This window comes from Neovison vison, chromosome 2 (genome assembly GCF_020171115.1).
Source record: "Neovison vison isolate M4711 chromosome 2, ASM_NN_V1, whole genome shotgun sequence".
NCBI classification, from domain to species: domain Eukaryota; kingdom Metazoa; phylum Chordata; class Mammalia; order Carnivora; family Mustelidae; genus Neogale; species Neogale vison.
In genome coordinates this window covers 97,035,160-97,061,538 of record NC_058092.1, presented here as the reverse complement: position 1 = coordinate 97,061,538, position 26,379 = coordinate 97,035,160, and the positions used below count along the sequence as shown (strand labels likewise).

Genomic DNA, 26,379 nt, shown 5'->3' with positions numbered 1-26,379 from the left:
TCTACTGTAAAACAAACTTTTTTTTGGACAGGGAAGGGAACAAACCATTTTACTGAGATGCTTAGGGGGAGGAGTCCAGGGGTTGGGAGGACAATGACATCAGATATTCTCAATAAGATCCTTGGCCAGGCTCTCCCCAGCTTCAAAGTTGCCAAAAGCAATAAAACCTTTCTAGGTCTCATCTTCTAATAAAAATTTCAACATGACCATCATCAACATAAATTGGTCAGAAACCAAGACTTCCCAGAAGTACCCCTTGGCCTACAGAATAACCAAAGAGCTAAATATCTTAGTGACTTCCAAGTAATTCTCACTCTGATTTTTAAGATATGTACACGAAGCAAGCTTTTCCCCAAGGTGTGATGGGCCAATCTGGTTAAAAGGTATAAATGAGGTCTGGGTACTGGCCCCGTTTTAAGCCTTATCAGAAACTATCATTCTTTATGATAATGTACTCTTAATTTCTAAGTTTTCACAGGCAAAGCTGAAACACAAACAATCATTTCCTTCTAGAAGAAAATAAAGTTACATAAATTTATAGTAAGCTACTAGGTTAGTGCTAATGTCATAGTTACAGGAGACTTAAAGCATTAGGCTACTCATATGAACAGTTAAAGAGAAACAAAATAGGATGTGTGTTGTCTTAAGTTGGGCTCCCCCAGAAGCAAACCCCAAGACAAAGATTTGAGAGGAAATAATTTATTTGGGAGGTAACCTCAGGAAGGACTAGTAAGGACTGAGGTATTGAGATACAGAAGGGAAGGAGTGTTATAGGTGCATTAATGAACAGTATGTTCAGCTATGGGCCCTGGTCTCTGGAAGACTAAGTAGAACATGCTTCAGAGTTGTCCCACCTGAGGTGAGGAAGCCGGCATATTTATTTATCTATCAACTCTTGTATGGCACTATGGGCTGCTCCAGAGCTGTGAAATTAACATTTCCAGCTTGCCTAATCGGAGTTGGGCATGCTCCTGTGGCTAGGAAAAGTTCCCAGGAAGAAAGTTGCTGTTAACTTGTAGCAGGGAGCTATCCTGAAAATAGTGGGTACAGATATCTGATTAAATTATACCCTTTAAAAAGGCAGCTCTTGCTAATTATTATAAAAGCAAGACTGAACACAATATAATAAAGGTACGATTAGGTATTGACTTTCTGTTTTCAGTAACTTTTAATCTGACCTGAGAGTTAGTTGGGCTTAAGAATTAAATCACCCTCAATTTGAAAGTCAAATCTCTGCTAGGATACCAGAAAACTCTGACCCAGATAGGCATCCAATGAATTAACAAGTTTCTTATTCACCTGCCTATCTGTTCTGAAACAAGCGTTAGAAATCTACTCAGCTCAGTTACTTATATTCCATACATGATGACACTTGGCAATTTTCTCTAGTTCCTGTGTCACTTACTTGATTTAAAAACCTTCTGTTATTACTTTAAAAAAACAAAATAAAAATCCCATTCAGGTAGCTTTTTTTCAGAGCTAAGAGTTAAGTTTTATGTCTATGTACATGCTTAAATGAGGTAATATACAAAGAGACCCTAAGTAAGTTAGAGTGGCTACTACTTAGTCACTTAATAATTGTTTTCTTTTTTTTTTAGAGCTGCTATTTTTAAAAATTATTATTATTATTTAAGTAGGCTCCATACCCAGTGTGGAGCCCAATGCAGGGCTTGAACTCACGATCCTGAGATCAAGACCTGAGCTGAAATCAGGAATTGGATGCTTAACTGACTGAACCACACAGGTACCCCTAGAACTGCTATTTGATAATTCCTGGAAAAACCTTAGGTTATCTTTGGAAGAGAAAAATAATAAGCAAGCAGTACATACCACATGACTATCCTTTATCAATCCAGAAGAGCTTTTTAACTACTTCCCCACAAAGGAGGCTCCTATTTCTATTTACTACCATCCAAATTCCTTTGCATCTATCTACATACAGTCATTTCTTATTTCAAATACCAACTTCCATGTTTGTTTTCAACTTCAACATGGCCTACTATCATGTGGGGGTCTCACCTGAATCTTAAGGACTCCAACCACCTGGGCTGTAGGTGGTGTGATGGTGAACTTCCACTCTGATCTCCAACGACCATTCCTATTAAAACACACACACGACTGCAGAGTTAGCAGTAAGCCCGAGAAAGAGGTGATTTGCCACGGAGGCAAAGAATTTGGGAAAGTGGGGTGGGGGGGGTCATTTCCAGTTTGACATATCTAAGGCTCTATCTACTCAAATATAAGTCTGTATCCAAGTCCCTAAACATAAACCTTTTCTAAATTATTTTGACTTTCATTTTTAATTTTTCAATCTTGGAATAGAAAACCATGCCTATACTGTTCATGGAAGTCTCTTCCATACACAGATAGATGGGCTGCTGAACTTTATAATTAGCTTCAGTATTATTAACCAAACCCAAATAAAACTCAGATTTTCAACAAGGCACTTTATTAATCAACCACTTATTCTCACTTGATATTAAGAGCCCTTTTTAAAAAGATTATAAAATCTCAGAGTTTAAAGGAAGCTAAATGTTCACATCTAAATCCCTCATTTTACAGATGGTAACCGCAGTCTCTCAGTCAAATAACTTATCCCAAACTATTTAGATTAAGAAATAACTTTCAATCAACAGCTGGTTTGGTTCCTTCCCAATATAAGTTAAATAAAAATAAAAGAGAACATCTACTTTCTTACCAGAAGTTTTTAGGCTGAAACTGGTGGCTTTCAATACATGCAATAATGGTCTGTTGGCCATCTATAGTTTTAGCATAAACCTATTGTTAAAAAAAAAAAAAAGTTAGACTCCGAAAACATACTTAATCTAAGTGACAAATACTGTACAAAAAGCAGCATACTAAATCCTTGGGGGAGACAAAAAGATCAGACAGGATAAACATACAACTCATAAGACTTCATGGCGTGTGAACACAGAAAAGAACATGTTTAGTTCCACAAGAGACAGTGGTACAATGAATGAAGAATTATTGTCCCCTCAAATTGAGAGGAAAAACCACTCCTGACTAGGGCTATAGGGGAGGTGCCAGTTAGGCTGGGCCTTACAAGACAGATGAGATACTCATAAACAGAGACTGAGAAGAAAGAAGAAAGATGAATAAACTGTTCGGACAGAAAACTGGGGGCTTATTCAGATAAATGACAATTAGTTCTTTCAGGTTAGACAGTTGTGTGTGAAGTCGACGAATGGTGATAATCCAGAATAGAAGATTAAAATCCCGTAGTCATAGATGTAAAAAGTCTGGACATTATTCTACAGGCAATGGAAAGACACCTAAAAAACAAAACCAGAACTATTGTTTTGGAAGAATAATTAATATTAGTATATGGGATAAAATGGAGGAAAAACTTAAGTTGGTTAGGAGGCCAAAGCATTAATCTAGGCAATAAGGCAGGGTAGTTATCAGTTGATATCAGGATACAGAAGCATAATCAAGCCTACAAAAAAGGAGAAAGAGCCAAAGCCATCTCACGCTGAGATGACCAGAAAGATGGTAGTGTCATTAATAAACTGGGAAATTCAGCTAGTGGTTAGAAACCCCAATTCTTCCTTAATGTGGAAGAGGTGAACAGAAATGCAATAGGAAGGGACGCCTGGGTGGCGCAGTTGGTTGGACGACTGCCTTCAGCTCAGGGCGTGATCCTGGAGTCCCGGGATCGAGTCCCACATCAGGCTCCCAGCTCCATGGGGAGTCTGCTTCGCTCTCTGACCTTCTCCTCGCTCGTGCTCTCTCTCACTGTCTCTCGCTCTCAAATAAATAAAATAAAATCTTTAAAAAATAAAAGGATCTCTTTAAAAAAAAAAAAAAAAAAGAAATGCAATAGGAAGGAAAAGTAAAAAAAAACAAATAGTGCTTACAGTCCACAAAATGTTTTCACGTTTACCTTCCCTATACTGAATAACTATGAGTTTTCAAGAGAGAGAGAAATATAGCAATTGGGAATGCCTACATTTAAAGAGATAGGGGAGAAAAAAAGAAGTAGAGACAGACTTAGAATGAGTAGAGGGTGCTGACAGAGCAGTCTAAGCTAAAGAGAATTTCTGGAAGTAGCTGGTTGGTCTCGGTGTGAAATACCAAGTCAAGGATGAAGAAAAGGATACTGAGTCAGGCAATTCAGGAACCGTCAATAACCTCAGAGGTTTCTGTAAAGACTGCAGCCAAGATTCACAGGGTCCAGAAGTAGACAGGTAATGAAGAAGTGGCACTAGTAGGAGCAGAATGCTCCCAGGTGCGGTTATATAGCAGAGAGAGGTAAGGGAAGAAGTGAAGGAGAGGGAGGAGGATGGGGAGGGAGAAAGAGAAGTAACTTACAGAAATTATTACAACTAAAAAAAGAAAAGAAAAGCAATTATTATGACTGAGGAGAAGTGTGCTTTCCTTAAGGGTAGAGAAATAAAAATATTTCTAGGTAAAGAGAGATATCAGATAGGAGAACATAAAATCAAGAATAAGGATCCTTCTTCCTAAGATTAAGTACAGTGGAAGGGGGAAAACTGCAAAGTGTGTAAAAAAGAGAAAAAGATTTCAAGTCAGTCTTACCAAAATGTGGGGGATAAGACAGATGCCTAAGGACAATGGGAATGGTTTGGAAAACACTATATAGTGTATAGAAAACATAGGAAACATTGACATGACATTAAGAATTACTAAGCAGGGCAGCTCTGAGGACATGAAACACTTGGGTACAGTAGACACTCTTAGAACAATTCCATGGCTTTCTGTAGCTCATTTGTTAGCTAAGACAAGTGAGAAAAGGTAAGAAAAGGACCCAGTAGGGTTACTTGGTGTAAAAGCTCCAAAGAAAGAATAGGTAATGCCAAATTTTAAATAGGTAACAAATGTTAAGTAGAAAATACATTTAGGATTGCAAAGTCAATTTCTAAAAGAGGCTGTGTTGTGTCTTCCTTTGCAATACTGGGTTGCAAAACAGAACTGCATTTATCCACCATAATGGGTTTTCTCCATTATTTAAAAAATAAAAAACAAACATAAAACACGTAATAGTAACAATATCCAACATTTAGGGAGAGCTTTCTTTGTGCCATTTTCCAAGCATTTTATATGCCTTATTAGCTCATTCAGTTCTCATAACAATCTTGTGAGGTAAGAACTATTATTTCCATTTTCTTAGTGAAAAGGCACAGATATGTTAACTGATTTGCCCAAGGTCACATAGCTAACTAAGTGGCAAGACAAGAAATCTAACCAGTTAGTATGGTTTCAAGTTAAGGGCTCTTAAACAATATTCTATTATTGACATTTAACTCATCATCATTACATACTGAAAATATTCTAACAGACAAGTTTTTCTTAATCATATCTGCAATTTACAAAGGAAAAATTATGATAGAGTCAAATTTATCTTTTTTTTAATATCAAGAGGTAGTTAAAAAAATCAAATTATTGATTAAAAAAATAGTGCAAATAGTTCTGACAATCTAATGAAAGCATCTAAAGTATGAAAGAAGTAGCTTTCTATAAAAATGCCTATACCAAAAAGTCATAAATATGGCAATAGCTGCTTTGACAGTCTTAATTTACTTTTCTCCCATGTCTAAAGATGTTAACAACTTTTTTTTTGATGGGTATAAGGCAATTTCTGATGAATAAATAAGACAAAGGTGAAATAGCATACAATGACATTTAAAATTTTAATGTACCGGGATTTTTAAAAATAATTTTCCATATAAAATTTTCCATTTATACAAACTCTTTCAAAAATGAATTAGGGAATAAAATACAGATGAGACCCTAAGAAAAAAGAAGTTGATGTTTGGCTGGCCAAAGCCCCCAAAGGATAAGATAAATGTAAGAAATAAAACATTCTTTAATATTAAGCAGGCAGATACTTAACAGTACAGAAGCCGTTGGAATAATGATCTTTCACATAGGCCCTTAAAGCACTGTCACAGGATTCTCTCCAAGACTTCAGACCTCCATCTACGTCCTCTGGCTGGGGGTCACTTGCTTCTTTCCGTAAGTGATCAAACTTAAAGGAAATTTTGTTTCTTGGATCTAAAAATCTGCTATTACCCAGGTCACCATGTTCTGTAATTAAGACCTTCCAAAGAATAATTACAAATATGAGTAATGTAAAAAGACAGTTCTTGTCAAATTTTACAAAACAAATAAAAATTCTGAAGACAGTTAAATTTTCATTTATACTTAGATTTCTCTTCCATAATGATTTTTCAATCAAGTCACATATATATTTTTTAATTTCATTTCATTTTTTAAGTAAATTCTATCCCCAGCATGAGGCTTGAACCCATGACCCCAAGATCAAGAGTAGCATGCTCTACTGACTGAGCCAGCCGGGTGCTCGTAAAGTCACATTTTTATTCTTTTTCCTTAAGATTTATTTATTTGAGAGAGAGACAGAGAGAGAGAGAGAGTTGGGGGGTGGGGGTGGGTAGAAACTCTAGCAGACTCCATGCAGAGCCTAACTAGGGGCTTGATCTCACAACCCTGAGATCACAACCCAAGCTAAAACCAAGAGTTGGACGCTCAACCGACTGCACCACCCAGGCACTCCTGACATTTTTATTCTTTTTTTAAAAAAATTTTTTATTTATTTTCTTACATTTTTACATTTTTATTATAGAAGTGTTACATTTATGGTTAAGTCACCTACCTCTAAACCACAACATCTCCCCATCTACCCTTTATTTCTTGGTTTCTGTCTACTGTATTGCCAGTGTATATACCTTATACAGAGCTATAACAATAACTTATCGATACACTTTTATATTCTCTTTTTACATATTTCATAAAACTTTCCCAGTCATTATATTTAGCATTTTAAAATAGATAATCTATTTACTGGTTCAATAATGAAAAAATTTATATAAAGTGAGATCTTTTTCTCACCTTTCACTCCTATCCACCAAATTCCTAATAAATTTTCCCTTCTCCACAAGGCAACTGACTATTAATTTAGAGCATGGTTCAGCATGGCATTTGCCACTTGTTTTTGTAAATAAAGTTTTATTGAACACAGCCCTGCTTGTTTGTTTTTGTATCGTCTATGGCTGCTTTCCTGAAACAGCAGGGTTGAGAAGTCACAATTGACTCTATGTCCAGCAAAGTTGAAAATATTTACTCTCTGGCCCTTTCAAAAAAAGGGGTGAGCCAGGGGGTGGCTCAGTGGGTTAAGCCTCTGCCTTCGGCTCAGGGCATGATCTCAAGGTCCTGGGATCCAGAGAGCGCTGGGCTCTCTGTTCGGCAGGGAGCCTGCTTCCCCCCATCTCTCTGCCTGCTGCTCTGCCTACTTATGATCTCTCTCTCTGTGTGTCAAATAAATGAATAAAATCTTTAAAAAAAAAATTGCCAATCCCGGACATATTCTTTCAGAGTTTCTTTTTTACAAATAGAAGCAAGCATGAATATGTATTCTAACTCCCCAGTTCTTTCTTTTACACAAAAACTAACACACTATACTGTACTTAGTTTTTTTTTTTAAACTTAATATATCTGGGAAAACTTTCCTGATAAGTACTCAGACTAACTCCTTTTTTTATGTTACAGTTGCACACTACACCACTGTATGGTTATACAAAAATTTATTCAACCAATCTTCTATTAATGGGTAGCTGGGTTGTTTCCAATCTTTTGCTATTATGAATACTGCCACAAATGTCCTCATATGTTCATTATGTACAAATTATGTACGTGTGCCAAGCACGGAGGTGAGATAAATCCTTTGAAGGGAGACAACTAGGTCAAAGGGAAAATGTATTACTAATATTGATATACATAATATAGGGTGTCGTACCAAGTTACAAGCAGTAGAAATTATAATTGGCATTTCATTATTTAAAAAGAATAATTTTCTAGTTGAACTCTCTGTTAATTAGGCAGATAACGCTTTGCGTGTGTTGAGTTTCATTTATTTTTCCCTAATTTCCCATTTGTCTTTTGACACATTTACCATTTTTAATAATTATATACAATTTCACAATAACTGACATACCATAATATACTTACTTAATCATTTCTGAGTTGAAGGAGGTTTAAGTACTTAGGGTTTCCATTATTGAAAGCTACTATACATTCTACCATAAAAAAAAGCTTCTGCTTAAAAAAAATTCTTGGGAGGGCGCCTGGGTGGCTCAGTGGGTTAAGCCTCTGCCTTCAGCTCAGGTCATGGTCTCAGGGTCCTGGGATCGAGTACCGCATCGGGCTCTCTGCTTGGCAGGGAGCCTGCTTCCTCCTCTCTCTCTCTGCCTGCCTCTCTGCCTACTTATGATCTTGCTCTGTCAAATAAATAAATAAAATCTTTAAAAAAAAAAAATTCTTGGGAAAGAGTTCCTAGTTTTGAGATTCCCATCCTTATTAACAGACTAACCCTTAAAAAACCTGTTTATAATGATAGTAGGAACCATGAATGTATTTCCTTAGTCTTCCCCTCATAAATCTTTCTCATTAAAATTCTGCAACTTTCATAACTAAAAGGTATTTCACATTAAATTTTAACCTGGATTTCCTTAATTACTACTTCTGGGCAATCTAACACTTTTCTAAGTTTGCTTTGCTATTTCCCACTTGTGTGCAAGTCGTTCGGGTCTGTTGCTTATTTATTCACTGTACTCTTGGCATCATCCTTAGCTATCTGAATAACCCCTTTATGCTTGAGAAACATTTACTCCCTTTTAAACCTTATTTTTAAAACTTTTTATTATGCAAAGGTCACTTTTTAAAAAAAACATTTATCTATTTATTTGACAGAAGAGATCACAAGTAGGCAGAAAGGCAGGCAGAGAGAGAGAGGGAAGCAGGCTCCCTGCTGAGCAGAGCCCAATGCGGGGCTTGATCCCAGGACCCTGGGATCATGACCTGAGCTGAAGGCAGATGCTTTAACCCACTGAGCCACTGAGGTGCCCCAAAGGTCACTTTCTTTTATAAACTTTTTAAAGTTTTTATTTATTTCAGTGCTCTCTATATCCAATGTAGGGCTGAAAATCACAACCCTGAGATCCAGAGTTGCATCTTCTACCGACTGAGGCAGCCAGGCGCCTGCCTCCTTTTATGAACTTTTTTAATGTTTCATCATTACTTAAGTTATGATTTCCTTTCCATTTCCTACTAAATTTTTATGCTTAAAAAATATTTAACCTTTAAACTCCACCTGGAATTAATCTAAGTATACAGTTGGCATTGGAAATCAAAGTTAGATTATATCTCATAAATTTTATCAATTGTTTCCTTTTCCGTTCTGTTTTATGTTACTTTAGGTGCTTTCTGATTATTGCCCTGTGTCTTTCATTATTAGTCTTCTTTCATTTGTTTTTCTTTTTTTTTTTTTTAAGATTTTATTTATTTATTTGACAGACAGAGATCTCAAGTAGGCAGAGAGGCAGGCAGAGAGAGAGGGAAGCAGGCTCCCTGCTGAGCAGAGTGCCCGATGCGGGGCTCGATCCCAGGACCCTGAGATCATGACCCAAGCCAAAGGCAGAGGCTTAACCCACTGAGCCACCCAGGCGCCCCTCATTTGTTTTTCTTGATTAGAATGATCCTGTATGGTCTATTTTTCATATGAATTGTATGAAATCTATTTGAAAAACCAAGTTTCCATATCAATTATGTTTCTTATTCAGATAAGCTTTCCATATTATTTACACTTCTTATTCAGAAACACGGCATTCAAATCTATTTGATTTTCCATTTATTTCCCTGATTGTGTGTGTGTGTATGTGTGTGTGTGTGTGTGTGTGAGTGAACTGTACTGCAGTTTTGCTAGTTTCCAATCTAATATTTATTCTCTGCTTTCCCTTACTAACAGGACTGCAAAGATTTTCAAAAAGACCGTGTGTACAACTAATAAAAAGACACTTTCCAGCTAGTAATGACAAAGTGATAGGAGTTCTGTCAATAACTTATCGGTGGAAGTTGCTTCTAGAAAGGCCAATAGCACCTTCTGCAATTTCCTCTTTTTCCCTTCCTGGAACATGGATTCAGTGCCCTGAAATGGGGCAGCTCTTTTAAAGAGCATGATAATGAGGGGTGCCTAGGTGGCTCAGTCAGTTAGGCATCTGCCCTCATGATCTCAGGGTCCTGGGATTGAGCCCCGTGTTGGGCTTCCTGTTCAGCAGGAGCCTGCTTCTCCCTCCCACTCTGCTACTCCTCCCCACACATGCTCTCTCTAAATAAATAAAATAAAAAATGCACTGATACAGTATATTCACTTAAATACCTATTAAAAAAAATAAAACTAGTGCAATTCTACATAGGCTCCTTTATGTTCTAGCTTAATATATCACAAACATCTTCCCAGATTAATATTCCCAGATCAGTATTTACAGTGGTTTTCAATGACTACACGGCATTTTATTTTGGTCTACAGATACTTAATTTAATGTTGGGAATTCAGATTGTTCCCAGTTTTTCACTATTATAAACCTAGCTTCAAATAATCTTTTTAAATACATTTACATGCTTATTTTCCCAGGAGAAATTCAGCAGATTTGTGGGTTCAAGGAAGATTCAGACTTTTAAAAAGCATTTGGTATTTAGTGACATACTGCCTTTGAAGTGTACATTAATAAATTTGTTAAGTCCTGTTATACAATGTTAATAATGATAATAATGATGGATATATTTGCTTTGTTCCTCTATTTGAATAGGGATGCCTGATTTCCCAAATTGATGTCAAATTTGATGTCTCCTGTTATTCTTACCAAGGAGAATTACATAAAGCTATAAAATTTGTGTAAAACTCTTATTTTCACTCTTCTTGCTAGGGGCACCTCATTTTTCTTGTTAAAGAAACTCTCAATATTATGAGAGAGGAAGAATTTCCTAACATGTAGAACATTTACAAAAGTTATGAAAACTAAGACATGAATTTATTCAGCATCTTATCCTCAGACATTTGCTTTGGTTTCTAAGATTTCTACTACCACTCAGGCACATCCTACCAAATGAACAATCATTACCTGATCTTCATATCCTTCTATCTTCACAGGTGTGAACTGATCCATGTTATACTGGGCAAATGCACTGTTTTTTAAAAAGTAAAAAAAGGAGGGGGGTGAGAATAACATATAAATAACTAAGGTAATTCACATAATAGTGAAAGAGAATGTGAAAACACTCTCTGGCGCTCTTTCCCTTTCCCTCTAGGCAACTCGTATTTTCCTAATGCCTTCCAGCCTTCTGAAGGAACTCTTCTCCACAGAGATCTCAGATGTGCCCCAAACTCTGAAATTATCTTTTCCTCTTCACTCCTAGGCTCCAACAGAAGTCCCCCTTAGACTATTCATAAGTTTATTTGTATCATGAATTACCAACAGTTTTAATCATTTAGACAGAAGCTTTTAGTAATTCAAAAAAAATCTTCAATTGATGCACTATTTTAGTAATGTCTTCTTTATTCTGGGCTCTCTGAGGTAGGGCAGGTAGGAGAGACCACAATTACATGTACTGGAAGACATCTGACATGGGGAGAGGGTAAAGTAAGAGCTGAGCATGAATCAAGTCTAAGATGAGAGTTTAAGGCATTAGAGGTTATCTGAAAAGGGGGATATGAATAATCAAAGTGCATGCCTAATGTTATTGTTTACTTGTCCACTGATACACTCATAAAACTGCATTTTCAGTGACTCCCTAGTACATCTTACAAAGTAAAAAGGTAAAATGAAGGAAAAATGGAAATAAGCTGTAGTGTAAAAAAGCACAATACACTTACAAATTGTCAGTCTTCTCACAGAATTCACTTGGCAAGGCAAGAGTTAAACACCTCTCCAGTCCAATTTTAACTTTACTACAACACTACTAGACTACTGTTTTTAAGCAGACTATTAAATTCTTCCTAGACTTTTCTAGAGAGACCAAAGAAACAGATATTTAAAGCTAATCTTCAATCATTTCTTTTTAAGTTATTGTTGTGTTTTTTAATTAATCATTTCCTCATAACACAACCCCATTTACAAAATGAGTCTTTAACACAGTGGTTCTTCAGAAAGGAATATAAATCAAATGGTCATGGACAGTGAATTTTTGTTTTTTTTTAAGAAAAGCTTAAGGAGTGGGGAGTAAATAAGTACTCAATTCTAAAACAGATCCTAAGATTATAGATTACAAATACCAACATCAAAATTTGTTAACATTTAACCCCATCTCAGAAAATGGTATCTCCATTCTACCGTTCATGTGGGCCAAAAACTTGAGATTGTCTTTGATTCTCCTTTCTCCCAAATTTCACACGCAATCCCATCAGACAATTTCCTAGGTTCTACTACCTTGATACATATTCAGAATCTTGATTCCTTCCCATCACCCTTACTACTACTACTCTAGTCCAAATTGCCATTTATCTCTGAACTACTGCAGTTAACTAACTACTCATCTTGCTTCAATCTTTGACCCCTGCATAGCAACCAGTGATTATTCTAAAATATAATCTCATCGAGTCATTCTCTGCTCAAAACACTAATAATCTGCCCTCTCTTTAAAATAAAATCCTCTCTTTAAAATGGCCTACAACACCCTACTTAGTCCAGAGGGCTGGGTAGAAATCCAGGAAAGAGTAAATCCAAAGTTGTTCAGGCCTCCTTCATTTTATATAGAAGGCAATAATGATGAGGATGATGATTACTCAAACATTTACTGAACACTTACTATGAAGGACTATGGCCAAGTACTGAAGTACCTCATTACAGAAAAAAAAAACCTGAATTTTTCATCCCTGTGGAAAATCAAATATTTGGGCATAAGGCAGTTCTCCTTTAGTAAGAATGTTCTCTGAAAATCTAAAATCTGTAAGAACCAGAACATTAATAAAAACAAAGTTTTATTGTCAGGGCAATTAAAGCATCTGAACTAAATTCCACTGTTACTCCTAATTGGAAATGGCACAATAGACTTAGGATGCAATCAATCTTGGATGTTGGCATTCCACTTCCCACCTCCTCTTCAGCAGTACCTTACCATGTGAAAGACAAAGTAGATTTATTTTGGGTAGCTCTCAAGGATAAAACTAAGACCAATATATTGCAGGCAAGGAACTTGCCTTGCGAGATAGTGAATTCCTTCTTATTAGAAGCATTCAGATTGGACAGCCATCTGTTGACAAAATGTAGATGAGGTTCTTTCAATGAAGGGCAGAGATAGACAGAGGTTGAACTAGCAAATCATGAAAGCCTTTTTCTATGGCACTATATGCATCTAAGAGAAACCAGCACCAGCACTGGAATGTATCTTTGGTGTGTGCCTAAATAATGTATAATTAGAATATCATTCATGATGACAATTATAGTGATGCTGAACAAATGTTAGGGTTTGGAGAATCTGGTCCCAAAATGAATTTCAAAAAAGCAGCATGGACACAGGGCAGAAGATGACTGTTTCCCAGGCAGCAGCTCTTAAGACAGTTTTTTTATAGCTAAAATCCAACTGTATATCATACCAAATGCTTTTATGATAATTATTTGTTGCTCTACATCAAAATCCTCGTCCAGGGACGCCTGGGTGGCTCAGTTGGTTAAGCAGCTGCCTTCGGCTCAGGTCATGATCCCAGCGTCCTGGGATCGAGTCCCACATCGGGCTCCTTGCTCAGCAGGGAGCCTGCTTCTCCCTCTGCCTCTGCCTGCCATTCTGTCTGCCTGTGCTCGCTCTCTCCCCCTCTCTCTCTGATAAAAAAAAAAAAAAAAAAAAAAAAAAAATCCTCGTCCAATCCTCTTTACCCCACCCCTTCCCAGTCATTATCCTTTTCTGGTTTCCTCAGAGGAACTCTCAGCCAATTAGATAAGACAGTATTTGAAAAGAGAATTTTGTATGTAAAAGAGAGTAGTAATAAAGCCTGATAACAGGGGGCCTTGAAAGCTGGACAGTGTTTAGATTTTAAGAAAACAAAAACACCTCACTATAATGTTTTGGAGGACAATAATAAAATGAACACGGTACTTTAGAAAGATTAATTAGCCTGACAGTGCTAGGAAATCAGTGTCTGGGTTGAATAACCATGCTACTATTCAATGGTTAACTCTATTATTGCACTTTATGAATATCTACTATTTTGTGGCAATTTGAGAACAATATTCCTCTACAGCAGCCTAATTTTTCTACAGCTAGTGTTTAAAAAAGAAAATCCAACATGAACCAAAAGGAGTACAGAAGTAACCCTAAGAGCTCATATTAAGCTCTGCTTTAAAAGGAAAAATCTGGGCAAAAAGAAAATTAAAAAGAAAAAAAATAAGATCATATATAATAAGCTTAATGGAAGTAAACAACACGGCATGTTTTCTCCAAGAAAAAAATACAACTAAAATTGCTAAAATCAACTGCTTTATATTGAAGTATTTTATTTTAAATTTAGTTTTCAGGGTACAGATTTATTATCAACATAGTTTATCTAAAATTAAAATACATATATAAGTGGATCTTGTAGGATACTTACTGTGCTGCCCCTTCCCTGAGGAGATTGTCATTATTAAGTAGTAGCCGAACATCTGAGGAAAAAACATTAAAAGATGTTAAAATTAAAATTTTTAAAAATGTTAAAATTAAAATTAAAAAGATGTTAAAATTAAAAGGATGAACTTCAGAAAATTTTTTAAAAATCAGGCTTTGCAAAGTTACTTTTCAGATATATGTACACATAGAAATTCTTTGTTTTTTAAAAATATTTTTGAGGGGCGCCTGGGTGGCTCAGTGGGTTAAAGCCTCTGCCTTCAGCTCAGGTCATGATCCCAGGGTCCTAGGATGGAGCCCCACATCGGGCTCTCTTCTCGGCAGGGAGCCTGCTTCCTCTTCTCTCTCTGCCTGCTTCTCTGTCTACTTCTGATCTCTGTCTGTCAAATAAGTAAAATCTTAAAAAAAAAAATTTTTTTTTTGACAGAGCGAGCACAAGCAGGGGGAGCAGCAGGCAGAGGGAGAGGGAGAGGCAGGCTCCCTGGTGGGTCTCAATCCCAGGACCCTGGGATCACGAACTGAGTGGAAGGCAGATGCTTAACTAATTGAGCCACCCAAGCACCCCTACCAGAAATTCTAAAAACGCAAGTGACAGATGCTAATGTTCATAAATTTGCATGTAATTATTTGTGATACAATAATCTAACAGTAACTTTTTATTTTAAAGATTTTATTTATTTATTTGACAGACAGAGATCACAAGTAGGCAGAGAGGCAGGCAAAGAGAGAGAAGGAAGCAGGCTCCCCACTGAGCAAAGAGCCCGATGTGGGGCTCCATCCCAGGACCCTGAGATCATGACCTGAACCAAAGGCAGAGGCTTAACCCACTGAGCCACCCAGGCGCCACAACAGTAACTTCTTAAAGTATTTTGTAGCAAATGAAAAACATGGTTTAAAGAAAGTTATAGTTAGGATTATTAATTTTGTATCTAAACAATCCTTTAAAATGAGATTAAGAACTGGAGGTTTTTCTGTAACATCAGACCAAGAAAGCTGGGCAAAATTCAATCAGTGGCAGTAAAATCGCTGAATATATTTTTCTATGAAGGATCTAATGTAGGGGACTATATCCTTTTAAAAAACTGTGTGTCCAAAAAAAAAAAAAGCTGTGTGTGAAGAGTCTAGTCACTCTTCTTTTGGGAGAGGAGAGTCCTTGTTATATAAGAAACTATCAAGCATTAACTCTAATACAGAAGACTATAAGCCAAAGACCACTGACTCTTAGGGCTTCTGAAAGAGGCTGGCAGAGGCCAACATGTAGCATGCCAATAAAAACCAGTCCTCTCATGCCACAATAGCTTGCCAACTTTTTTTTTTAATAGCTTGCCAATTCTTAATCTAATGCTTCCATATCAATTATTCTCATGATAGTCCTATAAAGTACATTCAGTTGTCAGAAATAAAACAAGGGACTTCTAACTACAAAGGCTATTAACTTGTTAAAACAAGAATTTATCAGAGCTAATCAACTGAATTAAACTCAAGTCGTAGGAAAACTTCCTAAAAGCTCAGTTGTTAAAAATTTATATCTGATCAATATGGAAAAAAGACCAAAGAAAATAAGGCTGCATTTGTTTCTTTTGCTATTAGTGTTCAAAATCCACAAACAAGTCTATAAGGAAGAATGTTTGGATTTATTTCTACTGTAATTATTTACTCCTTATAGTAAATGTTTACATGTTCTCCTGGTTACTCTTTATCTATATCATGAATTTTTATCGGTGGAGATTACTGATTATTCCATGATGTATAGGGCCCTGGGCCAAGTACAGATGAATATCATCACATAGTTCCTTTTAAGTAAGTAGCTGTCTAATGTAAAACTGCAATTTCAAAATAAATGCTTGCGCAAATGAGCCAAGATGCACAAAGAACATTACGATAATTCAACAACTTAAAATGGGATTGTAATGATCGATTTTATCATGAAGTTCGAGATGCCTCATCTATATTTATCATTCTGTATTATGTTAAGCCAGTGAGTGGCACAGAAGGTTATAAATGTATTGGAAGAGTGGTTCCCAAACTGGCTGTGACTCAGAATCACCTAGGAGAACCTGATAAAACAGACTACCCAATTCTACCTCAGATCTAATGAATGAGAAACTGTAAGAGGACAGTAACGCTGGAAGCTATGTATGTGACAAGCCACCCAGATGCAATCAGTTCAGCCCCAATGATTTTAGAAAGTGTCCCGTAATGTCTTGAGTGAAAGCACTGAAGAAGCTTAAGCTATGATTTATAATGATATAAGACTATGTAAACAATTTAATATTGCTTCTCTACTTAATCAGTATTAAACTACTTTAGATCTTTTCTCCCATAAGATAGGTAACCTAATTTATGGGTTAAGAATTTGCTTTTGACTCAGAGCTGGGTGAGAATCCTTGCTCTGACACTTGACTAGCTAGGTGACAATGGATAAGTTACTTTCACCTATTTGAATCTTGACTTCTTTAGCTTTAGCTATAATGTGCTGTAAGGATTAAAAGAGATAGCTTATATGTAATTAAGGAGAGCTTAAAATATACTAATACATACTCACCATTGAACACTTCATTAAATTCCCCTGGGGGTGCATGAGTGATGAATTTAGCAGCTATGCGTACCTAAAGAGAAATAAAATGAGACTGATATATAAAATAATGTAACAGATTATAAAAATTTCATCACATTCCTTGAAATAACACTTCCTATTTAAACCTTTACTGTTTAGGAGCAAAAAAAACTTTTTTTTGCAAAATATCCCAAAACTTTTTGCATCAATATAGCTTAGTCCTGATTTAGGGATATCCATGCTGCTTTGATTAAGTTTTATTTTTCTTTAAAAAGCTGAATAATCAGTTTTTGGTCAAAATATACTACAGTTATAGCTTTGTGCAGTTGGCAGTATCAAAGCCAACAAGGTTTATCCGAGCATAATTATTGCTAATTTAAAACTTTCCCCCAAATATACCAGTCACAAAAAGAGAAATCTATGATCCTAATCTCTTATAAACATTTAAACAAAACTAAATAAATTAGTAAATTGGTAGGATACCAAATTGTGTTTATGGTGTTTACAGCCAAGCAGAATGGTTCAATACTAATAAAGCAGTATAAAGGAGCAAACCCTTGTGATTCTCTTGACTCATGCTGGGAAAAAAGGACAAAATTCAACACTCAAATATCATAAAACCACAGAACTACTAATGTGGGGCAGGAATAAGCTTCTTTAACTTGATAAAAGGATTATCTACCAAAATTCTATAGCATACCTAATAATGATGCAACAATGCAAGCAGTGTCCCCTAATTTTAAAAATGACATCACCTAAACTATTAAACACCATTAAAGGTCCTAAAGAATACTACAGATGAAATTTCTTCTGTTCTTCCTTCTAACTCCCTCTCCTACTCCCTATTGCCATTCTACTTCTCTGGATCTCCTATTAGAGATGGATGTTGAAATCATAGAATCTAATCTGTATATCTCATTTTTTTTCTCCTAGATTTTTATCTTCTATTGTTATTTTATACTTTTTGGGGGGAGAAGGCCTCAGAGCTCCATTTTTCAATTCATTAAAATGCTTTTCAGTTAGGTCTACTTTGCTATTCAGATAATTATTTTAACTGTCCTATTTTAAATTTCCACAACTTTTATTTTTGTGTGGGTAATAATCTCTTGAGTCTCCTTGAGGATATTAATTTTTTTTTTAAACTATACTGACTTTAAAGTCTTGTTCTATGGACTGTCTCCTAAGAATTTAGATCTGCTTTTTGTTTGAGTTTGGTGATTTTCTTCCATTGTACTGGTTTTCCAGAAATGTTTGGTGTTCCTCCTTGAATTTAATTTAGCTTACCTGTTCTGTTTACCTGCAGTTTGTCTCCAGTGATTATAGGGGAGGGAAAAAGTAGACTTGCTGCTGGCTATGAGCAGGGAGTATGAGCAGATTAATTTCTGAGGGTGCCCCAGAGGCTACCTGAGGTACTACCCTGCCTCTCTGCTCTCAATGCTCATTCTTGTGCTATATTCTGAGGACAAATGGATTTCTGTCTGCAGTCCAGGCCAAATGGAAGGGAAAAGAGGAGCCAAGTGGTACAGTTAGCTTACAGGAAAGTTCCCTAATCAATCTACACTAAGATTCTTTTGAGTCTTTTCTTTCTTGCTCCTTAAATAAAGTTCCTCCATGGGGCGCCTGTGTGGCTCAGACGTTAAGCATCTGCCTTTGGCTCAGGTCATGATCACAGTATCCTGGACTAAGCCCTGCTTCAGGCTTCCTGCTCTGCGGGGAAGCCTGCTTCTCCCTCTCCACTCCCCCTACTTCTGTTCCTCTCCCGCTCTCTCTCTCTCTGTCAAATAAATACATAAATAAATAATCTTTTAAAAAGAAAAAAAAAAGATTTTTAAAAATAAAGTTCCTCCAAATGACTCCTACTTACATAACAGTTTTCTTTAATGTGCTTTGGGTTATAATTTCTTCTCATCTTACTTCTCACCACTATGAATTTACCATTCTGCTTTCTTTCTATGAAGAACTGCTAAAAAGTTTTGGTCCAATGATGGCACTCCCACTTTTTAAAAGTTACTAGTTCATTTCTCCTCTCATTCGATTTTTCCCCACTCTTTCCATTCTAATAAGGTTTGGCATAAACCGTGAGGTGAAACCATGTGCTCAGTCTGCCATATAATTTAATCTCTTAGCTCTCATCAAGTCAAATGTGAAATACAAAGAATGTACAAACCCATTTAAAAGAAAAAATAATCTGGAGTATCATTTGGCATTATAAATATATAATTATGATGTCAGCAATAATAGGACTGACCTCAAATGAGTCTCACAGTGTAATTCTAACACACTATGACAGAAAAAATGATGAAAATTCCTTAATTTTTTTTTTTTTTTTTTTAGGATTTTATTTATTTGGTTGTCAGAGAGAGAGGGAGAGCGAGCGAGCACAGGCAGACAGAGAGGCAGGCAGAGGCAGAGGGAGAAGCAGGCTCCCCGCCGAGCAAGGAGCCCGACGTGGGACTCGATCCCAGGACGCTGGGATCATGACCTGAGCCGAAGGCAGCTGCTTAACCAACTGAGCCACCCAGGGGTCCCATGAAAATTCCTTAATTTTTGATGTGATAATGAGTATGAAGATGATTCAATCCACTGATGAGAGGCAAAGAGGAACATGATATATCTACCAATAAACTAAGCCCTACTTTCCAAATAGGCATCCTCTGTTGACCTCTTAATTTGCTTCAAACAATTTATTATTTTTTAATGATTTTATTTATTTATTTATTTGACAGAGAGAGAGACAGACATCCAGAAAGGGAACACAAGCAGGGGGAGAGGGAGAAGCAGGCTCCCCGTGGAGCAGGGAACTCAATGTGGGGCTCGATTCCAGGACCCTGGGATCACGACCTGAGCCAAAGGCAGCTGCTTAATGACTGAGCCACCCAAGTGCCCCTCCTTCACACAATTTAAATTTTTTGCTGACCCAATCAAATTAAGCCTACCATCAAAGTCAAACCATTCTTAAGCAGGAAAAAGAATTTCAGGAGTCTTGAAAATAAGGCTGGGAACTGAGAAGAAAATAAGAAAAAGACAAAAAACACTTTACAATTTTAGGTTTATACAGAAGAGATCTTATGTGACTATACTCTTACTCTAAGAATAAAAGAAAAGCTGTCCCATGGACAAACTTACTTCTTCATCAAGAAAGATCTACTAATTATGGAACAAGGCAGACCAGAAACCTGGATTCTAATTACTAGCTGTGTCAGTCCATTAACTAACTGGATTTGTGATTCTAGAAACACTAGAATCTAACTAACCTTTTTTTGGTTCTGAACTTCCTCATTATAATCCAACTCCTAAAAGAGATGAGAATATCTGCAAAATTTCTTTGAGCTATAAAACTCTACCTGATTTTTTAAGACTTAGAAAACAAAACCTGTATGTGTATGGAAGCAGAGGCAAGGAATCCACACCACACACCTTAAAATATTCTATGTACATAAAATTTGAGAACCCTGTCGTGACAGGGTAATTACAGATAATGTATTATTTTTCTGGGATGAAAACTGATGGAGATTGGGGCGCCTGGGTGGCTCAGTGGGTTAAGCCTCTGCCTTCGGCTCAGGTCATGATTTCAGGGTCCTGGGATCGAGCCCTGTATTGGGCTCTCTGCTCAGCAGGGAGCCTGCTTCCCCTCTCTCTGCCTGCCTCTCTGCCTACTTGTGATCTCTCTTGCTCTGTCAAATAAATAAATAAATCTTAAAAAAAAAAAAAACTGATGGAGATTAAGAAGAAATACTCCATAAAGCTCTTACATTAACTAACAATAAAAAGAACAGCTCTAATTAGGAAATAAGAAATGCTGCTCGACTCATGAAAATTACACTACACAGGACTAACAGTTCCCATATGGATTGCCAACTGTGTATATTTGCATTGGCCTGTTCAGTTAATCATATTTCTGTCCTCATCAACTGTTGCTGTCAATCACTCATTTAAGAAATTAGTAAAACTACTTTGACAAGCAAACTTTTTTTTAGTCTATTTGTGGCAAATCTGCTGAGTGGCTGTGGTCTATCCCACTTCTGTCCAGGTGCTTTCCCCATAACCCTCACATAGTTGTGAAACTCCCTTCAGTCAAGAAAACTGAAGTGTGTGTAGTTCAAGAACCTGACACATACAGAGCAAGTATTAAAGGCCACAGTGAGGCACCAAGAAGATGTCATCAGCTCTAATGCATGTAAAGAGGGGTGGGGTAGCCTTTAAATACAGTGACGTATGAACTGGACTGAAGGATGCGTAGTATCAAGGAGGGCATTCCAGTCAGAGGAAACAGTATGTATAAACTAAGACAACACCGTACAAAAAACAGAATGTAGATATTTAAAAGATTTGCAAAATGTAAAATAGTTCTACTTTCCCCACTAATTTTTGTTTTGTTAGTTTTTTTTCCCCAGAACAAAATACCGATCATTTATATTAAAATGTAGTAATTATGTTTTTAAATAAACTAATGTTTTAAAAATCTCTTAAGTTTTGATATTTAGTAAATAGATATAAGCTACATAAATAAAAATATGATTCCTAAGAGTGCAAAGGGTTCCTGGGAGCAAAAAAGTCTGAGAAGTTTTCTATCTGTTAACACAGGTTGATGTTTATCATCTGCTGTTGAGTGAAAAAAATTCACACAATGGTGTATTCCTGTTTTATTAAGAGTAGCTACTAATTTTAATTAGGACTTCCTCTGGTATTACAAGATATTTTTCTTTTCTTTTTGGGCTTATCTCCATATTCAAAAAGCTGTACAAGGAATATAAATTACTTGTATGAGTAAGAGAACTTTTTCCCTGAAGTTAGTACTGCTTACTCCTCTTTATCTATTTCACCCATTACTTCATTACTTGTACATTAAAGATAATTTTTAAATTTTTAAAAATCCAAAGAGGAGCATGCCAACACCTCCCATCCAATAAATTAATTTTTTTTAAAGATGAAAGACGAGCACCTAACTGGCTCAGTCAGTACAGCATGAGACTCTTTATCTTGGGGTTGTGAATTCGAACCCCACGCTGGGTATGAGATAAAGTCTTAAAAAAAAAAAAAAGATGAAAGAGGACATAAACAAGATAAAAGCTTTGGAGTGACATCAAAACTGAAAGCAACGGGTCAAGGAAGCTATAGGTCAAGGAAGCTGAAGGACAGGATAACATGAGGCTGGTAAAATGCTGAAAGCAAAAAGGAGGCTTTTCAAAGTCATATTTTGCATAGGCTTTTTGACCAGGAGCTTATTAGCCTTATTCACTTCCTAGCTGCACAGTGTGTAATGTTCGTAAGTAAAGGATAGTTAATTGGTAAAATGAAGGGATTATGTTGAAAGAGAAAAGTAAACTAAAAGCTTGCTTCCATTTTCTAAAGAAAAAAAAAAAACACAAAGTGCACAAAAGTCAGAGAAGGAGGAATATCGAGTAGTAGTATCTGAATTCAGGCTTAAGAGCTCACGAATTGTAATTCAAGTGCTGGGAAAAAAACTAAGTGATCCCCATAAATCTGAGAATATCAAGAACAGGAAAAAGGGGGGCACCTGGGTGGCTTAAATGGTTAAGCGTCTGCTTTGGCTCAGGTCATGATCTCCAAATCCTGGGATCCAGCCCCATGCCAGGCTCCCAGCTCAGCAGGCAGTTTGCTTCTCCTCCTTCCTCTGCCTCTCCCCGCAGCCCCCCCAACACCCCATGCTCTGTCTCTCTCTCTCTCTCTCAAATGAATACGTAAAATCTTTAAAAAAATAAAATGGGAAAAATATCCAATTACAGAAATGAAAACATCCCCCATTTTTAAATGAAAGCTGGTGAGAGGTGGAGACATATGCAACAGCAAGGGTGAAATTCTAAATGAATGCCTAAAAAGAATGTAGTCATCATTAAATGCCAAAGGTGGATCCCAAAAACACTGTCATGGTCAATAATACCCTTGTTATTTTCTGAGAGTTATTTAAAAAAGGTGGGCTACTTAGTATCAGGTAAGTCCTTAGAATTTGCCAGTCTTTGACAACAGACTCTGAAGTGGCAAGGTGATTTCTCTCTGTAACAATATCATAAAAATACCTTGAAACAGTAGTTGAAATCTTAATGCTACATTTATATATTCTCTATAAAAATACAAAATCTGTTCCATGGTCTCCAAGGCCCTTCAATATTTGGTTCCCTCACCCCATCTCCTACTGTCCAGCTCTGAGACCTTACAGCTAGCTACACTACTGCCTCAGGGTGATTACATTTCTTGTTCCTTTTGCCAGAAATACTCTTCTGTCAGAGCATCACTCTTCATTCAAATCTCTGTTCAAATGTCACCTTCTGGGGTGCCTGGGTGGCTCAAGGGTTAAGTGTCTACTTTTGGCTCAGGTCATAATCCCAGAGTTCTGGGACCGAGCCCCAAACTGGGCTCCCTGCTTAGCCGAACCCTGCTTCTCCCTCTCTGACTCCCCCTGCTTGTGTTTCCTCTCTCGCTGTGTCTGTCTCTCAAATAAATAAATAGAATCTTAAAAAAAAAAAAAAAGTCACCTTCTGATTTCCTGACTCCTATATACAAATTAGCCATGATATTTTCTGCACCCTTCACAACTGTAGCCCATTTACCTGCTTGTTCTTCAAGGAACTTGTTACCACTACAAGGACATCTCGTAGGCTCAGTCAGTTAAGCGTCCAACTCTGGATCTCAGCTCAGGTCATGATCTTAGGGCTGTGAGATCAAGCCCTGTGTAGGGCTCTGTGCTGGGTGTGGAGCCTGCTTAAGATTCTCTCTTTTCTCTCTGCCTCCCTTCCCCCTCCTTCTCTCTAGGATAAATAAATAAATAAGAACTATCCTAATGTTTCTTTCTCAATACCCTCAAAAGCATTCCAAAAACACAGAGCAAACTGCTAATATAAACTGCCAGCAAACTACTAATGTAAAAAGCCAGACAGTGAACATTTTAGGGCTACGTGGGGCACATGGTCTTTCTTGGTCCCAACTGTAAACAAATGAGCATGGTATGTTCCAATAATTTTTATTCATTTTTAACTGAGGTACTATTGGGAAATAAAGTTATAAGATATTTAAAGTGTAAGATGTGATTTAATAAATGTATACATTGTAAAGGACTATTGCCACTGAGCTAATTTTTAAGAAAATTTATTTATTCATTTGAGAAAGCGAGCGAGTATAAGCAAGGGGAGCAGCAGGCAGAGGGTGAGGGAGAAGCAGCGCACCCCCCCAACCGCCGCCAAAAGAGCAGGCCTGCTCATCCTAGGACTCAGAGATCAGAACCCAAGCTGAAGGCAGACGCCCAATCAACCAAGACACCCAGGTGACCTGCTAATTATTTTTTAAAAGATTCTATGTATTTGTATGACAGAGAGAGAGAGAATGAGTAAGAGGGCACATGCAGAGGGAGTGGTAGAGGGAGAGGGAGAAGCAGAATCCCCGCCAAGCAGGAAGGCGGACTCTGGGCTCTGCATCAGGACCCCAGGATCATGATCAGATGCTTAATAGACTGAGCCACCCAGGTACCTCCACCTCCACTGAGCTAATTAAAACATTATTTTGGATACTCTAATTTATATTTCATGTAATTTTCCCATGTCATGAAATATTCTTCTTCCGATTTTCCCCCCTAACCATTCAGAAAACATTAGCGTGTAGTCTATATAAAAACATGTAGTGGATCAGATTGGCCAAGCCCTGGCACAGAACGTAAAAACTCATTATGTTTGTTCCTTGCTGTATATCCAGAACTGAGACCTGGCACATGCTAGGAATGTAAATGAATGACTATTTTATTGTTTACAAAACTCTTTCATAACCAGCTTCTCTTCTGATCTTAAAACAGCTTGTTTAAGAAGGCAGGCAAGAGACACTTATCCCCACTACAAAAGGAACAGGTTCAGAGTTTAAGTGCTTTGTCCAAGGTCACATACTTATACAGAGGTGGACATACAAATGGACAATCAACTGTACTATGCAGTAGTAACAGGTATTAAAATTCAGAAGGATTGTCTTTAGCATGGTATCTCATGGATTTAGCCTAGTCCTTTTAGAATTTTTTTTTTTTTTTTAATCAGGAAATGAGTCAGAGCCTTGCTTATGAAAGCTGTAGTTGAAATAAAGTTAGGAGGGATAAATACAATGATAAAAAATAACTCTAAAAGTCAGTATTATCTAGGGCGCCTGGGTAGCTCAGTTGGCTAAGTGACTGCCTTTGGCTCAGGTCATGATCCTGGAGTCCCAAGATTGAGTTCCACATCAGGCTCCCTGCTTGGCAGGGAGTCTTGCTTCTCCCTCTGACCCTCCCTCTTCTCATGCTCTCTCTCTTCCTCATTCTCTCTCTCAAATAAATAAATAAATAAAATCTTAAAAAAAAAAATCAGTATTATCTAGCTTCAAAACTTGGTCAAAACTAATGAGATGAAGGGCACCTGGCTGGCTCAGTCCGTTAAGCACCTGCCTTCAGGTTAGGTCATGATCCCAGGTTCCTGGGACAGAGTCCCACTTTGGGCTCCCTGCTCAACAGGAAATCTGCTTCTTCCTCTACCCCTCCCCACTGCTTGTGATCACTCATACTCTTTCAAACAAATAAATACATAAAAACAAGATGAAATTTGGTAGAGGTAAACCAAATCATTGGCAGAAGTAAAAAGGGAAAGTCAAATGGCTAAGTCGTTAGAGATCGCAAAAATATTTTGGGGGGCAATGCAAATGAGGGATGACACTTTTATTTTTATTTTTTTTTAATATTTCTATTTTATTATTTATTTGACAGAGTCACAAGTAGGCAGAGAGGCAGGCAGAGAGAGAGGAGGAAGCAGGCTCCCTGCGGAGCAGAGAGCCCGATGTGGGGCTCGATCCCAGGACCCTGGGATCACGACCTGAGCTGAAGGCAGAGGCTTTAACCCACTGAGTCACCCAGGTGTCCAGAGGGATGACACTTTTAAAAACAGTGATTTAATCAATCATTCGTAAGACTGGGGTAGGGAAAGAAACGTTGAAAGCAGGTATATCACAGTGGCTCAGCTAGTTAAGCATCTGCCTTCGGCTCAGGTCAGGATTCCAGGATCCCGGGATCGAGCCCTGCATCAGGCTCTCTGCTTAGTAGGGAACCTGCTTCTCCCTCTCCCTCTGCTTGTGCTCTCCCACTCACTCACTCTCTCTCAAATAAATAAAATTCATTTTTTTTTAAGAAAGCATATATCCTATAGAGGGGAGGTATGTCATCCCCAGCCTAGCAGAGAATCACTGTTATGGAGGTTCTGGTGGAACAAAAACTTAACTGCTGCTTTAAAAAACAAACCAAAGGGTGCCTGGGTGACTCAGTGGGTTAAACCTCTGCCTACGGCTCAGGTCATTATCTCAGGGTCCTGGGATCCAGTCGCGCATCGGGCTCTCTGCTCAGCGGGGAGCCTGCTTCCCTCTCTCTCGCTGCC

At 37.4% G+C, this 26,379-nt stretch overlaps 1 protein-coding gene across 1 annotated transcript in view; it reads right to left on the bottom strand.

Annotated features, from left to right (window-relative positions):
- CAPZA1 (capping actin protein of muscle Z-line subunit alpha 1) overlaps positions 1-26,379 on the bottom strand; it is a 49,901-nt gene that overhangs the window by 8,660 nt on the left and 14,862 nt on the right. The window contains exons 2-7 of the mRNA XM_044238924.1: positions 16,976-17,039; positions 14,417-14,468; positions 10,956-11,019; positions 5,876-6,082; positions 2,699-2,778; positions 2,020-2,098 (exon numbers count right to left, since the gene is read on the bottom strand). Of these exons, the coding sequence (XP_044094859.1) occupies positions 2,020-2,098; positions 2,699-2,778; positions 5,876-6,082; positions 10,956-11,019; positions 14,417-14,468; positions 16,976-17,039 (546 nt within the window). The remainder of the gene's footprint in view (positions 1-2,019; positions 2,099-2,698; positions 2,779-5,875; positions 6,083-10,955; positions 11,020-14,416; positions 14,469-16,975; positions 17,040-26,379) is intronic.